Raw genomic sequence first — 15,534 nt, 5'->3', positions numbered from 1 at the left:
CTCAGGTACTTTTATCCTTTGTTGACTTTTTTACTCGTTCACCTTTTTCCTAGGTTGTAATCCTTCTGTTTTGCGAATTTTTTGCAAACTATTACGAAGGGGCATGTGACTTTGGAGGATGAAATGCGCCTATAGGCTCTGTCCATGGTCCTCGTCTACAATCAAATATTAGCTTGTCGAGCCCGAGTGAGGCGCCTAAAGAGACTCCAGTCAAACGCTTTAAGCGCCTCGTCGAATCATAAGACAAGCTTGCCATGTACTTTTCTGCTTCTCCTGAAGCATATCCGATTTCCAATTTTAACGAACTCTTTCAACATTTGAAATTAAAGGTGGCTAGCATAGAACTTATAGAGGCTTCACGTGCCAACCTTCCTATTCTGGCTGAACTATAAAAGCTAATGTTAAAGTTAAGTCGATCGAAGTCCCCTTCTTCGATTTCTACTATGGTCTTAGATCTGGAAATTTATTTTAGACCAAGTTATCTAAATTGTCGCCTCCAAAGGGGATCCTGCTAGATGTGTTAAGGAGAAAGTTGTTGCCTTAACCCGATAATAGTGTCTAGTATCTCAGTCCCAATAAAATGTTGCTCTTTGGGAGGCCAAGGTAGTTGATAAATAGTTATTAGCCTATCTTGATAATAATATCTTGTCGTGGACCTAAAAAATAAACTAGCTACTGTTAGATACCCAAAAGTGCTTATTTGAGCTATCAAATATGGGCATCTTTCACTCCATTTCCTTGCTAAAGTGTTCGAAACCACCTTTGTTTTAGATGAATTGCAATACAATGATAAACGATCTTGGTACCTTTGATTTGTGTGTTATTGTGCAGGAATTAGGCATGAAATAATAGAAAATGAAGGCACAAGAAAGTTGGCAAAGGGACCAAAAAAAGGATGCATTCATCAGCTTGCTCGCTAGGCGAGGGCTGTGGCGAAGAGCTCGCTAGGCGAGCACCCAACGAGCACCCAGCGAACAACTCCAGTATTTTACAGTAGCAAACATCAACAAACTCGCTAGGCGAGCAGCCAGCGAAGGTGGTAGCAAACACGTCCAGACTTGGTCAAAAGCGCAGCCAGCACTCACTCGCTAGGCGAGCCATTAGCGAGCTCCCAACGAGCAATTCCAGTAGCAAAACCTCCTAAGCTCGCTGGAGCGAAGGTTGAAGCATGGGCTTCGCCTAGAGAAGGTTTTGTTCGCCTAGCGAACATGCAAATCTGGCAAAGGATATTTCTCTAGGCGCAGGTGCCTCATTTTGGGGCTCGCTAGGCGAGCCATTCTGCTCGCCTAGCGAGCATGACAGCTCAGTAGCAGCACTATAAGTAGCAAGGGCTGCTTTTTAGAGCCATACTTTTACACTTCCATACTTTTGTACTTTTGAGATATTTTTCCAGCATTGCTCTAGAGATACTTTGTGACCTAGAAATCATTTCTCTTCATCTCTTAACAATCTTTCACAAAAAGAAGGTGGATTCCCATCCAATCTCGATTATTCGACTCGGATGTTGATCAACCTTCTTCCGAAACTTGTTGATCAAGCTACCATGAAAATGAGTAGCTAAGTTCTTCATTTTGTCAAGGTTAGATGTAGATGGTCATAAGCTTTGTGTGTATATGAGATGATCTTCATTTGTAAACTCTTTAATGATGAATATATGGTGAAAACTTTGTTTTATTGAAAACTCTTTGTGTTGGTTTATGATCGAGAGATGTTTACCAACTCTTTACCTAGGTTTTCATCCAATCTTGTTTGTTAGCTAGAGATAGTAATGAATGATTTTGTTCACCATAAGGTTGAACCAAAAAGTTGTCATTTTGATAGATTGTGTTAGAGATAAACAATGGATCAAAATGGGAAAACTCACAATGTGTGTTAGAGATATATCTTAATATTTTAAGTGATAAAGAGAAAAAAAGACATGTTTATAAATTGATAGAAATATGAAAGATGAAAAGCATCAAGAATGTAGACAAGAGACGTTAGAGCCGCGAGGGGTATCTAGCGGGTGGTGGCCTTTAGAAACGCTGGTGACACTCTATCATCATGTAATCTTTATAAACATTTGAATGTGGTTTTAATCATTTTAAAGTGATTATAGTTAAATTTGATTAAGAAATAGAAAGGAAATGAAAAAGTGAAGGACTTCGGCAAAAACGTAAAAAAGAAGAGAATTGTAAAGAAAAAAACACTTTTCCCCTCGAACTTTTTTGGAAGGGTTTTCACGAACAATCAGCTTATTGAAAGAAGGGTTGAGATTTCAAATTTTAGACAACATGATGTTCAATCTATTACTTAGAAGATGTCTGAATCACAACTCGTACACTATGGAACATATGCAATATTTCACTAGAGGTTTAAAAGCTCAAGCAAGAATGCTTTAGATGCCTCAACTAGATATACCATCAAAACATAAAATAAAGGCGAATTGAAAGAGTTGATCGAGAAAATGTACACAAAATATGGATTATAAAACTGAACTTTCGGTTTCTGTTATAATTACAATGTCATGCTAATATATTTTGACTTGTAGGGAAGGTGAACGAAGAAAAAATATAAATGGTTTGTGTTGCTATAAAGAAAAAATAGAAGGAGAGGGTGAAGCAGAAGTGAAAGATGGACACTTGTGTGAAAGAAACCAAATTTAACACAAGTTTGTGGCTTTAACTTTAGGTTCAACCTAGAATGTCATTCATTCAAATTTAACACAAGTTTGTGGCTTTAACTTTAGGTTCAACCTCCTTTCATTGTAGATTTCATTATGAGACTACCAGATCATTTCTTCGTCTTCATTCTCCACAAGCTTTTTCAATAAAATGTACGTCTGTGAATCATTTTATGAGTTGATATGTTGTTGTTGTTCAAAATGTTTTCCTTTTTGTTTTTTTTGTTGATAAATGTTGTTGTTTGTGTTATTATTAATGTCCTAGAATATGAGTTTATTATAGCGTATGTAGTTTGCTTGTTTCATTAACCCCTCATTGAGCATGCAATCATTTAAATTGATTTATAAATCTAAAAATTAAGTTATATTTGAAAACCAACTTAGATCATTTAATGTTTTTCGAATTGCATATATTTTATAATTAATCTCTTGCTTTTTAATATATAAAATATGGTTCAATGCCCCATGTTCTTCAAAGCAATGATTTTTCTCTTCTAGTTTATTTTTCAAAGTATTAAATTTGTTGAGAAATTATGATTCATCCTCATCACTACATCATAATAATCATCATCATCGTTTAAGATAATGATGATGATAATGATGGTGATTAATCTGAATTAGTCAACAAATTATTTCTTTTTAAAATAAATTAGAAGAGAAGGAACTGTTGCTTTGAAGAACTTGAGGCATTGAACCAAATTCTATATGTTAAAAAGAGTGAGAGATGAATTACAAGATACATGCAATTCGAAAAACAGTGAATCACTTAAGTTGGTTTTCAAGAATAATTTTTTTTTTAGATTATTATCTTCTAAATCAATTTGAATGATTGTATATGTTTATTAAGGGGTAGAGAAAAACAAACAATCCACATATTTTTTAATAAACTCATGTATACAAACCACCACAGTTGAAATTTAACACCGTAGTAAAATGTTAATTTTATAGGCGCTTTAAGTAAATTGTTGTTGTTGAGTTTCGAACCAATGACTTATATATATCACAACGGTTGTTTAAGATACCCGTTGTGATAAGTAGCGTGCTACCTAGTATATCACTGCGGTCACACGTCCGTGGTAGAAAGCATCATACTTACAACCACACCATACCTTACTATAGTTGATCAACCGTAATGAAAGGGCCTTTACATAATAGTGATACCTGCGTTTACCTAAGGAATTGACTAGGATTTACCTGCGGATATTTCCTATTAATTAACTTACGGATTTGTACTAACGAATGTTTTTAGTTGGAAATTAATATTGCAAGAAATTGGAGAGTATTTTTAATTGTGACGAATTTTAAATACTTATTTTAATGAATAAAAAATAACAGAAAAAGAGTATGTAACTTACAGAGAGTAGAAGCAATTATTCAGATTTAAAAAACATGACCATAAATTAAGATTGTGAGGTTTTTTTCTTTTTTCTCTTTGGTACAACGTTCCAAATTTTGATACATCATTAAACACAATAAAATAAGACTATCCATTTCATGAGTAAAAAACACTATCCAATTCATATAAGAATAAAATAAGACTATGCATTTCATGAGTAAAAAACACTATCCAATTCATATAAGAATAAAATAAGACTATGTATTTTATGAGTTTATTATATTGTAGGTTGATTGTTTATTTCACTACTAGCATGTATTCATTTAAATTGATTTATAAAATAATAATCTAAAAATTAAATTATATTTAAAAATCAACTTAGATGATTTAATGATTTTCGAATTATATGTATTTTATAATTCATCTCTCACTTTTTAGCATATAAAATACAGTTCAATGCTCCATGTTCTTCAAATCAACGGTTCTTCTCTTCTAGTTTATTTTACGAAGTAGGAAATTTGTTGAGAAATTATAATTCATCCTCATCATTGCATCATAATAATCATCATCATAAATTAAGATAACGATGATGATAATGATGGTAATTAATCCGAATTAGTCAATAAATTATTTCTTTTCAAAATAAAGTAGAAGAGAAGGAACCGTTATTTTGAAGAACTTGGAGCATTGGACCAAATTCTATATGTTAAAGAGTACGAGATGAATTGCAAGATGCATACAATTCGAAAAACAATGAATCTTTTAAGTTTGTTTTCAAGAATAATTTAATTTTTTAGAGTATTATTTTCTAAATCAAAATTTGAATGGTTTTATATGTTTATTGAGGGATAGTAAAAAACAAGCAACCCACATACTTTTTTAAGTAAACTCATGTAAACATACCACCACACTTGGAATTTAAAACAGTGGTTAAATATTAATTTTATAGACACTTTAATTAAATTGTTGCTGCTAGGTTTCGAATCTATGGCCTATATATATCCAAACAGATGTTCAAGATAACTGATGTGATAGGTATCACATTATCTATAATATCACTATGGTTAAACGTCCGTAGTGGAAAACAATATACTTACAATTACACAATACCTTAACGCAGCTGGTCAATAGTGATGATATCCCTTTACGGATCATAGTGAAAATGTCTTTGCGTAGTGAAAAGGTCTTTACGTAGTAGTGATGCATGAGGTTTTACCTGAGAAAATAACTGGGAGTTTACCTGTGGATATTTCCTGCTAGTTTACTTGCGGATTTATTATAGAATCCAACGAATGTTTTCAGCAGGAAATTAATATCGCAAGAAAACATAGTACTTTTAATAGTGACGAATTTTAAATATTTTTTTAATGAATAAAAAATAAAAGAAAAAGATGTAACAGAGAAAGAGTACAAGCAATTGTTCAGATTTAAAAAACATGACCATAAATTAAGATTGTGAGGTTTTTTTCTTCTTTCTCTTTGGTACAACGTTCCAAATTTTGATACATCAACCAATTGCGTAGTTCACACATTAGCATTCTTCTTCCTGGAAAGTACAGTCTATTTGATTGCTGCAAGGTGACAATTTAAATATCTGATATGTAATGGAAACATTGACTTTTTTAAGATCACTCATTAAACACAATAAATAAAGACTATGCATTTCATGAGTAAAAAAGACTATCCGATTCATATAAGAATCAAATAAGACTATGTATTTTATGAGTATAAAAAAAAGATTATGCATTTCATCAAAGAATAAAATAAGACTGCTGAAGAGATCAATAAAATGTTTAACAAAAAATATAAACTTTGAAGCAGAGTTTGACGTCTCAACTCATATTCTATAAATATGTGAAACGACTTTTAAGGAATACACATCATTTCGATTCTCCAACTTACATCTAATAAAAGATGAGGATTTCCTACACCTCAAATTCAATTCGCTTCTTCATCATCTTCACTGTTTTCTTATTTATATACTTTTCCTTCCTAAAGAAAAAAACTAATCATGATTTTAATATATCTTCACATTTCGAGATCCCAACCAATAAGTACTCTTCTATATTGGGTCCTAAACTTGATAAGCTTCCTAATCAAGATGATGCTAAAAAATTATTTCAACTATGGAAGAAAGAACATGGACGAGTTTACCGTGATCAAGAAGAGGCAGAAAAGAAATTTGAGATATTTGTTACAAATTTGAAGTATATCACAAAGAGCAATGCAAAGAGAGAGTCGCCTCATAGCGCACTTCTTGGTCTGACCAAATTTGCTGATTTGAGCTTGAAGGAGTTCAAAGAAAAATACATGACCATGAACACTAACACCATGAATATTGTAAACAACGATGATGTTCATGACTTAACATGTAGTAATCCACCTCAATCCTGGGATTGGAGGAAAGAAAAAGCTGTTACTTCTGTTAAAAGTCAAGGCACTTGTGGTAAGTATGTTGTGTTTTCATGATGGTAATTTACCGAAAGAGTCCATCGTATTATACGAACATAAAGTAAAAAACTCAATTTTAACAACATCGGATTTCATTCTATTAGGTAGTTGCGCTTCATTTTCAGCAGTCGGTGCCATTGAAGGAATAGTTGCAATAGTAACAGGGAAGCTTCTCGACCTTTCAGCGCAAGAGCTTGTGGATTGTGTAGGTAATGGTTGCACAGGGGTATATGTGTACCAGGCCCTCCAATGGGTTTTCAATAACAAAGGAGTTGCATTGGACAGTAAATACCCTTATACAGGAGTGGTGGCGCCGTGCAAAGCCTCAACGGTTATTTAACTTGTACCAATATTATGAGATATATCTTTGTTAGAGTGTTACATTAATTTCACCACTTCCTTTGTTCACGAATTGCAGATTCCAAACAGTGCAACTAGTAAGATTGATTCATTTTATCACGTCGACAAATCAGAGAAGGCACTATTGTGTGCAGTTGCTAAACAACCAATTAGTATCTGTATTTATGCAGCCACAGAAGAATTTCAACATTACTACAATGTATATAACAGTAAAATAAATCTCTTAATTTAAACAGTTTATTTAGTACTATTAGATTTGTTAATGAAGAACATATATATATACATATCCATCGCAGGGAATACTTGTAGGTAAAGGTTGTCCGGTGGATTCTACAGAAATAAATCACTGCATGTTAATAGTGGGCTATGCCACTCAAGAAGGTCAAGATTATTGGATAGTAAAGAACTCATATGGCACAATTTGGGGAATGGATGGTTACATGTTTATAAAAAGAAACACTGATAAAAAGTATGGAGTGTGTGCAATTAATGCATGGGGTACATACCCAAACAAAAACAAATGAGCATCTGAGAACTAAAACTCTAAATTGATAAATAAGTTAAAGCAAAATTTACAGTTTTGTGAGTCGAGAGTTTGTTGTGTCATTTTTCTTGTTAAATGTTGTTAAGCATAATTAATAAATAAATAGAAAGATATTGAAGTTTCTCGGTCAATGATGTAATACAGTGGTTAATATTATACTACATGGTATGATACTCAAACAATAATAAAACATAGATTTTATACAATTATTGTTTGTGATACTATATATGCATTTAAATATATAGCATGATGTTAATAATCAAGACAAATTATTGAATAAAAAAAGAAAACAAAAAGGACGGGGATATAAAACCTAATTCAGCGAACAACTAACAAAAATGATAATGATAGTTGGACTTCCTCAACTTATCCTTAAGTAAATAAAAAAAAAATTAAATAAGAAGTGAATTCCACCGACATATATATATATATATATATATATATATATATATATATATATATATATATATATGCATTTTCTTCTTTGAAAATATGAGATATCTTGAATCTAAAAGAACCTATAGTGTGCAAAGTATTTTTATTTAACTAAAAGATATCAATGAACAATATTCACAATAGAAAATGCACGAATGACCAACATTGAGTCAATTTTAAATCAAAAATTTCTCATATTCCTCACGTTAGCATATTGGTTAGCAATCATGATTCTATGCAATTCAACTTGAAAGAAAGTGCAACTCCAATCTTAACTGAAAAAACTCCCATGAATATTCTTAAATTATCCCTTAATATGCCACCACAAATTAATATTTAAGGACTTTCTCTTGAAACTACATATGTGTTTCACCTATATAGTTTCATTTATATTAAAATTAATTCATATTTTTCAGAAATTTGTAGACAAAGTTTGTTAGAGGGTATTTTAGTATTTCTCCTAAATTATCACTTGTATTTAAGCAAGTGAGTGGTGTGAATCTTTATACCTTTATTCCTTTTGCAGTGTGTGTGTGTGCATTTTGTGTGCTATCAATTTGTAACCATTTCAAGTGTAGTGGAAGTTTGTTATTATTCTCTCCTCTCTCTCTTGTTTGTTTGTTCATCTTTATCACCTTGTGCACCAACGGGAAACACGGGTGAAATGGTGAGGTGTTGTGTGATTGATTTCTCTTCGGAGAATTCGTGTTGTTGAATTTCTGTTCATAATCGTAACAAAATAACATATCTTAATTCTTCAGGATTGGAAAACATTATGTTTAGGTGAGATCTGAGTGTATTGCACAAGGTTGAAGACGAACGGAAATGGTAATCTGAGCACTAAGCTTCCAACTTCCAGATGTTCTTAATCTCATCAACGATGGTTACATTCAGGTTACACTTCCAGAAAATGCAACAAATGCGTAGAGAAATGCACGACGTGATCTGAGGAAGAAGGATCAAAAGGTTTTATTCTGCATCCATTAGTGTCTGGATGTGAACGTGTTTGAGAAAATCGTTGATTCGACGACAGCGAAGGCTGCGTGGGACACACTGGTGCGGTGTTACGGCAGTGATGCATCAATGAAGAAGGTGAAGCTTCAGTCTCTACGTAAGCAGTATGAGAATCTCAGCATGAAGAACAACGAGAAGGTACCTGACTAGATCTCTAGAGTGATTCTAATTATAAATGAGATGAAGTCATGTGGAGAAACTCTTTCATAGGAAAATATCATTGAAAAGGTACTTAGATCTCTTACTTCTAAGTTTGATTACACCATTGTAGCAATTCAACATTCTAAGGATCTGAGCGCCATGAGAATAGAGGAGATGTAAAGCAGTCTAGAGGCGCAAAAGTTGCGTCTGACTGAAAGAACCTCTAAGAGAGAGGTAGAGCAGACTCTGAAAGCTTATTTTATCAAGAAATACCATAAGCAGTCTTCGTCAGAAGGCAAGAAAAGACATGGCATGTCTCAGAAGTCAGAAACCTCAACTTCTAAAAGTCAGAAGGGAAAGGAGAAGTATGACAAGAGAAAAGATCAATGTTACTATTGTAAGAAGTTTGGCCATTTTGCTGCAGATTATTGGTCAAACAAGGAGAGGAAATTAGAAAAAGAGAATATTGCCAGAAGTTCTGATGATGAACATGTGCTATTAATGGCTTATGATTCTGATAGTGTGTCTCTAGAAGACTGGTGGTATATGGACACTGGTTGTTCAAACCATCTTACTGGAAATAAGAAATGGTTGGTTGATTTTGACTCTAGTTGTCAAGGTTTTATTGAGAAAAGTGGTTCAAGTTTAAAACAAGAAGGTTTTGGAAAAAGGAGAAGATTTTGTAAATTAAAGAAGGAGAGGAAAAGAATAGACTATCCTAGAGCATAAAGTTAAAGCTAGAGAAGGAATATCTAACCAAGAGATGACAAGCTTTATGACACAAGTCAAGCAAGAATTCTCTCCTTTGGATTAAGCCTCAAGCAAGCCAAATAAGTAAAGAATAAATCATGTATCAAATGAAACCAGGATAACCAAGTTAGGTCTTCAAAAGAAGTCCAAATTCAAAGGTACTAGATGAATCCCAAGGTCTCAAGTCACAAACTCCCAAAGCAAGGGTCAAGATCTTAGTCCTAAGTCCATAATTCCACAACAATGCTAAGGATAGTAACCATAAGTCCATAAATCAAGAGGATCGGTTCTTTTTTTAGGCCTTTACTTTATTAATATCTTTTTACAAAGAAATCAAATGTTTAAAATGGATAAAGAATAAATAACATAGACACAAATAATATGACATGAGATGCTAAAAATAAAGCATAAAGTAAATGACAAAAGAGTAAAAAGCATAAGGTAATGACATTAAAGTAAAGTCAAGGCAAAAGTATGTTAGTAAATGTTAGTGATTAAAAATGAAAGAATGGTTTTGTCATCTTTTGGAGAACACTCAACTATTCACTCACAAGTATGAAAATATGAACCTCTATATCACTTATGAGAAGGGCTCCAACTTGGATAAAATCAACAAGTATGCCACTAGCTCTCATAAATGAAAAGGAAAACAGTATTTTCACACAATACCATGAGGAGTAGGAGACTTACAATCTCACTTGTAAAAATGACTTACTTTCGAGATAAATTTAGTGCTATGTTAAGCAATCGTAATTGGACTTATGTAGAAGTCACAACTATTTGAGGTCGGTCAATAATAATGTTTGTGTTAATACATGCTAGAGACATGATATGTAAATCACTATCCTAAAGCCATGCCATACAAAAAAAGAAAAGAGGGTTGATCAAGCACAAAGGCTAGGAGGGTGGTTCATTACTTCAATCCATACTTCATATTACTTAGGACAAACTTATGCATCAATCTAAAGTACCTTAAATGATTCATGATCATTTTGGAGGTAGATTTGAAATGATGAAAGTTCATTAAGTACCAATCCATGCATCATTAACAAGATGGACACAAACCATCCAATTGATTAAGAGGAAAAGAAAAAGATGAAGAAGAAGAGGACAAGAGAGATCACATACCAAATTGGATCAAAGGTTTGATCAAGTCATCATAAAAATCAATCATCAATTTTGGTGGATTAGGGTTTTCACCCCATCAACACCCAAGATCCATTGAGTTTGATGAGACCTATAATCAAAACAACCATGTTCCAAGGCCAACAGAAGTCAACAAAGGTCAAACAAGTATAAAATGCAATAAAATGAAATAAAAATGCATCAAAAACATATTTAGAATGAATTTTAAAAGGGAAATAATAGAGAAAATCCATAAAGCCCTTCAAAACACCAAAGAAATGGCCAAGAAAATTATGGAAGTTTGAAAATAAAATAAGAAGCATATAATAGATTTTTCAGAATTTTAAAATGCAAAAAAGTATTTTTAAACCAATTAAAACAAAGGAGAAAAGAGAAAATTCAAGAAAAATAGAAAATCAATAAAATAAAATGTGGAAAAATAAAAATCAAATGGAGAAAAATAAAAGAGAATTTTAGAAATAATAATTTTTGGATGTATAATGAATTTTTTATGAATTTTAAAAAAATGATATTAAAAATAAAACTAGAAAAAGAAATTAAAAAAACCATGGAGCTTTGCATTTGGCCTCATTAATTAACGTGATAGATCCAAAGATCCGACAATCACAAGGCTAATGCGTACAGTGGAAATTAGCCAAAATAAAATACGAGATCTAATTCAAATTGGACCAATCAAAACATTTCATTTGTCCAATGTGTCTGGCCAAACTCAGACGACCTGAAACATTCCTGTCATCTTCCCCGATGACCCCTCATCGGAGCTTTATCGTTTGGTAAACTCAAGACACGATACCACCACCAATGTGATCGCCTCCTCATCACGAATTCTATCTCATGCTCCAAATTCATTTATCTAAATTGAGTATGGGGAATTTCAGAGAAGCTTAAGAAGTAAACAACCCACAAAAAGTAAAATTAAATGATGAACACGATCAATCAACACCAAATAAGTTAAGGGAAAACATCAGAGGGTGAATGGCTACATTATGGTAACTTGTTTGAGTTCAAATGGTGTTCAGAACTACCTTGTCCAAATGGTGATCAGAAGTTGATGAAGCTAGATCTAGTTTGGTCACTTCAAAAGGTCTCAGAGTTTGGGAATTGTTGCAAAAGCTTCATAAGAGGCCGGAGATGCTAATGGAATCAAGAAATTGGATTGAAACAAGCTGAAATTCAAAACATGATAGTTAAATTTTTTTGGAAAATTTTAGATTGAAGCAGGGATTTCTTGGCTCTCAAAAGCTTGGAAACGAATACAGTAGCTTCCTATATTTATAGGGAATGTGTTTGGATCCAAATACGTGTGGAATCAAGCTTAATTCGTGCAAAACGAATTTGATCATGAAGTGAGAAAAATGTGACTTGCAATCCATCAAAACTCAGTCAAATCATGTGTTTCAAGGATCAATTAACTCCTTGTGACTTGGTTAAACATGTTTAAGTCCAAAAAACGTGCTAATTTGGCTTGAAATTAAGAATTAATCAAGTTTAAATCTGGACCATGGTGATTTCTTCAGTTCCAAGTCACCATCTTCAACCCAATGGGGCGTCCTACCCAGGAGGCTTTTTGATCCCATTATTTTTTTAATGTGTTGACATCATAACAAAGATTATAACATGCCAAGAAAGGTTGCATTTAGATGCTTGAGCACAAAGTTATGTCATGTTTAAATTGGCACGAAAAACTGGTCATGTAACTTAGAAAACTCTAAGCCCCAAATGCCTGAAAATGACTCGTAATGTCTCAATGGATTCCATGGCCTTCCAAGCATAATTTAACTTTGGTCCTTGAAGAAAACTTGTAGAGGGCATCACAAATGATACTGTGAAAAAAGAATCAGCCGCAAATGTTGAAAATTGAAGAAGTTGTGAACCTTGAAAGTTGAAGCAGAACCATCTGGTTGATGTAAAGTTTGTGTCCAATGTGTAATTGGTTTGCCATAGTCAATAATTTATTTGCCACTTGTAGAGATTTCGAGTAGAATACGTATCGAGATAGCCAGAGTTTGAGGAAGGCGATGTGCTCTTTGTCAGAGACCTTTTCAGTTTCCTTGTTATGGTGATCTGAGATGTAATGGGTAAAGGTAGATCGAATGCCATCGAAGATAATGGTATCCTCGGTAATGTAGTTGAGATCAAAGGTATCTCCAGTTGGTCGAAGAACAGTGATAACAGCAACATCGAAAAGGGTTGGAGTTAACATTCCCCAAGGGAAGTGAAAGTAATTATGAGTACTATCCCAGAAGTATAGAGAAGTTAGTAGCATGGATTGGCAATAGCCGGGGCCAACCTTCGACAATTGGATCATGTCGAAGATTTCCATTTCTTTCCAAGTTTGAGCTTTTTGGCTTTCTAATTTTGCAAGCCAATACAAGTAGTTTTCAGGATCTTTCGACAAAGGGAAAGAGCAAAACACTCTAAGAGCTTTGTTTATGTAATCTAAGTTGATAGGTTTTTCTATGGGCTCAGTCGAAGACTTTTCCTGAGTATCGACTACAGTATTTGGCTCAGCGTTCGCAGTCTCATCACTAGTTTTCAATTTCTTCCTACTAGTTATTGGTTTGTTTCGATGATAAGTTAGAAAGTACTTTTTGAGTCTTTCAAGGTTAGCATTAATATTTGGTAAAGGGTCTGCAATTCCATGCGTTTTAACAGAGATTAAGATATGAATTAATACTTGTGACTGATAAATGCATCGTTTTTCTTCCTCAAGAGGGGGCTCCGTAATGTATTATTGACGTCCCACGACTTTGGGACCTAAGGTCTTGTGAATAGGAGGAATGAATGTTTGTGTTCTTGGAATCTTTGGAGTTCTTGGTTTTTGACACCATTGATGATAGAAATTTTGGAGGAAATCTGTTGTGTTTGGACTTTTGTTGAGAGAAGAGGAAAACTTTTTTCTTGTGATAATGGAGAAAAGTTCAGAAGAATGTAAGAAAGAAGGTGAAGTGAGGTACTTATAGTGGGATGAAAAAACGCTTCATTTTAAAAACGTTGACGGTTGTTGAAGATCGTGGAACGCGTGTTGATCGGAGGAAAGACGATCGTACAGTAGCAGTTGGCATGGCCCTTGATCTCCTAGAAAATAGGAGTGTAATGATTAACTGAGATTTTTTGCGCGTCTTGATGAGACATTTGAATAAAGATGGTCATGATGACCATGACGTCATAACAGTAAGAATACTATTGCGTCAAAATATTTCAAAAAAATCCCTTTTCTCCATATAGTCGAAAATGATATTTTTTTGGGGAAATTTGTTAGCTGGAATTTTGACATTGGAGAAGAATATATTGTTTTTGATAAAGAAGTTGAGAAGGCGTAGTCGAAGTTGTTATGTTGTCGAAGAAGGTTTGTTCTAGGACTTAGAAATATTTTTGGATTCATATTCACTTTTCGAACAAAGGTGTTTGTTTGGAGTTACATTCGACGAGCGTGATTCAAATTAAGGCTCTTAACCGTTTTTTGGCCTTATCCGTTTCTTGAGAAGACGTGTGGAAGGCAGTAAGTGGCGAAGTCCATGCAAGCGAGAACGTGTCATCTTTTGGAGAAGTGATTGTTCGTTACCTTTATTTTTGATTTACTATAAAAAGGATCTTAATGATTAGGATTGGGTGTTCTATTTTGTACAAAAATCCATATATTACTCAAAGTATATGTGTTGTTGAGAAACAACTTCTTGAGTGCAATGTACGTGTGATCACCATTTTTACTTTTGTATTAAATCATTATAATTCTGTTATTTACTTTCTTTGTAAAATTACTTTGAAGTTATTTACATTGTCATTTACAATTATGTGTTTCTTTACAAGCGTCAATATTATTTTCAATTAAAAGAGCATTGTCGAAATGTTATAAGTGATCAAATTTGAAGAGAATTAAAGCACATGTCCTAGGATCAATCTAGTCGATCCTACGAGTAACCAAAAGTATAGAATTTGGAAGACTAACGTTTGTTTATCAATTTCGACGGTAAACAACCGAAAGACTTTGCAAAAGAGTCCCAGTAGTCGATTTTTGTGTACCGGAAGACTTGCAAAAGAGTTTCGATAGTCATTTTTTATATTTCTTTTAACTTTTTTTGTGTGTACCAGAAGACTTTGCAAAAGAGTTCCGATAGTTATTTTTTAAACATTTTTTATTTTTTATTTTGGGTATCGGAGGACTTTGCAAAAGAGTATCGATAATTTTTTAAATATTTTTTAACTTTTATTTTATATACCAGAAGACTTTGCAAAAGAGTTTCGATAGTCATTTTTTCGACATTTTTTAACTTTTATTTTGTGTATCGAAATACTTTACAAAAGAGTTTTGGTAGTGAATTTTTATGTATCGAAAGACTTTACAAAAGAATTTTGCTAGTCATTTTTTAAATATTTTTTAACTTTTATTTTGTGTACCGGAAGTCTTTGCAAAATAGTTCTAATAGTCAATTTTTAATATTAACTTTTATTTTGCGTACCAGAAGACCTTGCAAACGAGTTCTGCTAGTCAATTTTTAGTATTAACTTTTATTTTGTGTATCAAATAACTTTAAAAAGAATTCTGGTAGTCAAAGTTTTTTTTACATTTTAAATTTTTATTTTGTGAATTGGAAGTCTTTGCAAAAGAGTTTCAGTCATTAATTTTTAAATATTTTTTAACTTTTAATAAATTATTTATATTAGGATATTTTGGTAAAAAAATATATATAATAT

The 15,534-nt window shown here is 33.0% G+C and overlaps 1 protein-coding gene across 1 annotated transcript; it reads left to right on the top strand.

Annotated features, from left to right (window-relative positions):
* Positions 1–5,901: 5,901 nt before the first annotated feature.
* On the top strand, positions 5,902–7,482 carry LOC127080901 (ervatamin-B). Its single transcript, XM_051021194.1, has 4 exons — positions 5,902–6,444; positions 6,554–6,780; positions 6,868–7,008; positions 7,106–7,482. The coding sequence occupies exons 1-4, from the start codon at positions 5,913–5,915 to the stop codon at positions 7,331–7,333; spliced, it is 1,128 nt and encodes a 375-aa protein (XP_050877151.1). The 5' UTR covers positions 5,902–5,912; the 3' UTR covers positions 7,334–7,482.
* The last annotated feature ends 8,052 nt before the right edge of the window (positions 7,483–15,534 follow it).

Source organism: Lathyrus oleraceus, chromosome 1 (genome assembly GCF_024323335.1).
Source record: "Lathyrus oleraceus cultivar Zhongwan6 chromosome 1, CAAS_Psat_ZW6_1.0, whole genome shotgun sequence".
Taxonomy (NCBI): domain Eukaryota; kingdom Viridiplantae; phylum Streptophyta; class Magnoliopsida; order Fabales; family Fabaceae; genus Lathyrus; species Lathyrus oleraceus.
This window is presented reverse-complemented; position numbering and strand designations above follow the sequence as displayed.

What these genes read in the sequence shown, in the direction of transcription:
- LOC127080901 (XM_051021194.1), top strand. Translation starts at nt 5,913, where the DNA reads ATGAGGATTTCCTACACCTCAAATTCAATTCGCTTCTTCATCATCTTC. An exon ending in CGCCGTGCAAAGCCTCAACG is followed by an intron (nt 6,781 to 6,867) that starts GTTATTTAACTT and finishes CACGAATTGCAG; the next exon opens with ATTCCAAACAGTGCAACTAG. An exon ending in AATTTCAACATTACTACAAT is followed by an intron (nt 7,009 to 7,105) that starts GTATATAACAGT and finishes TATCCATCGCAG; the next exon opens with GGAATACTTGTAGGTAAAGG.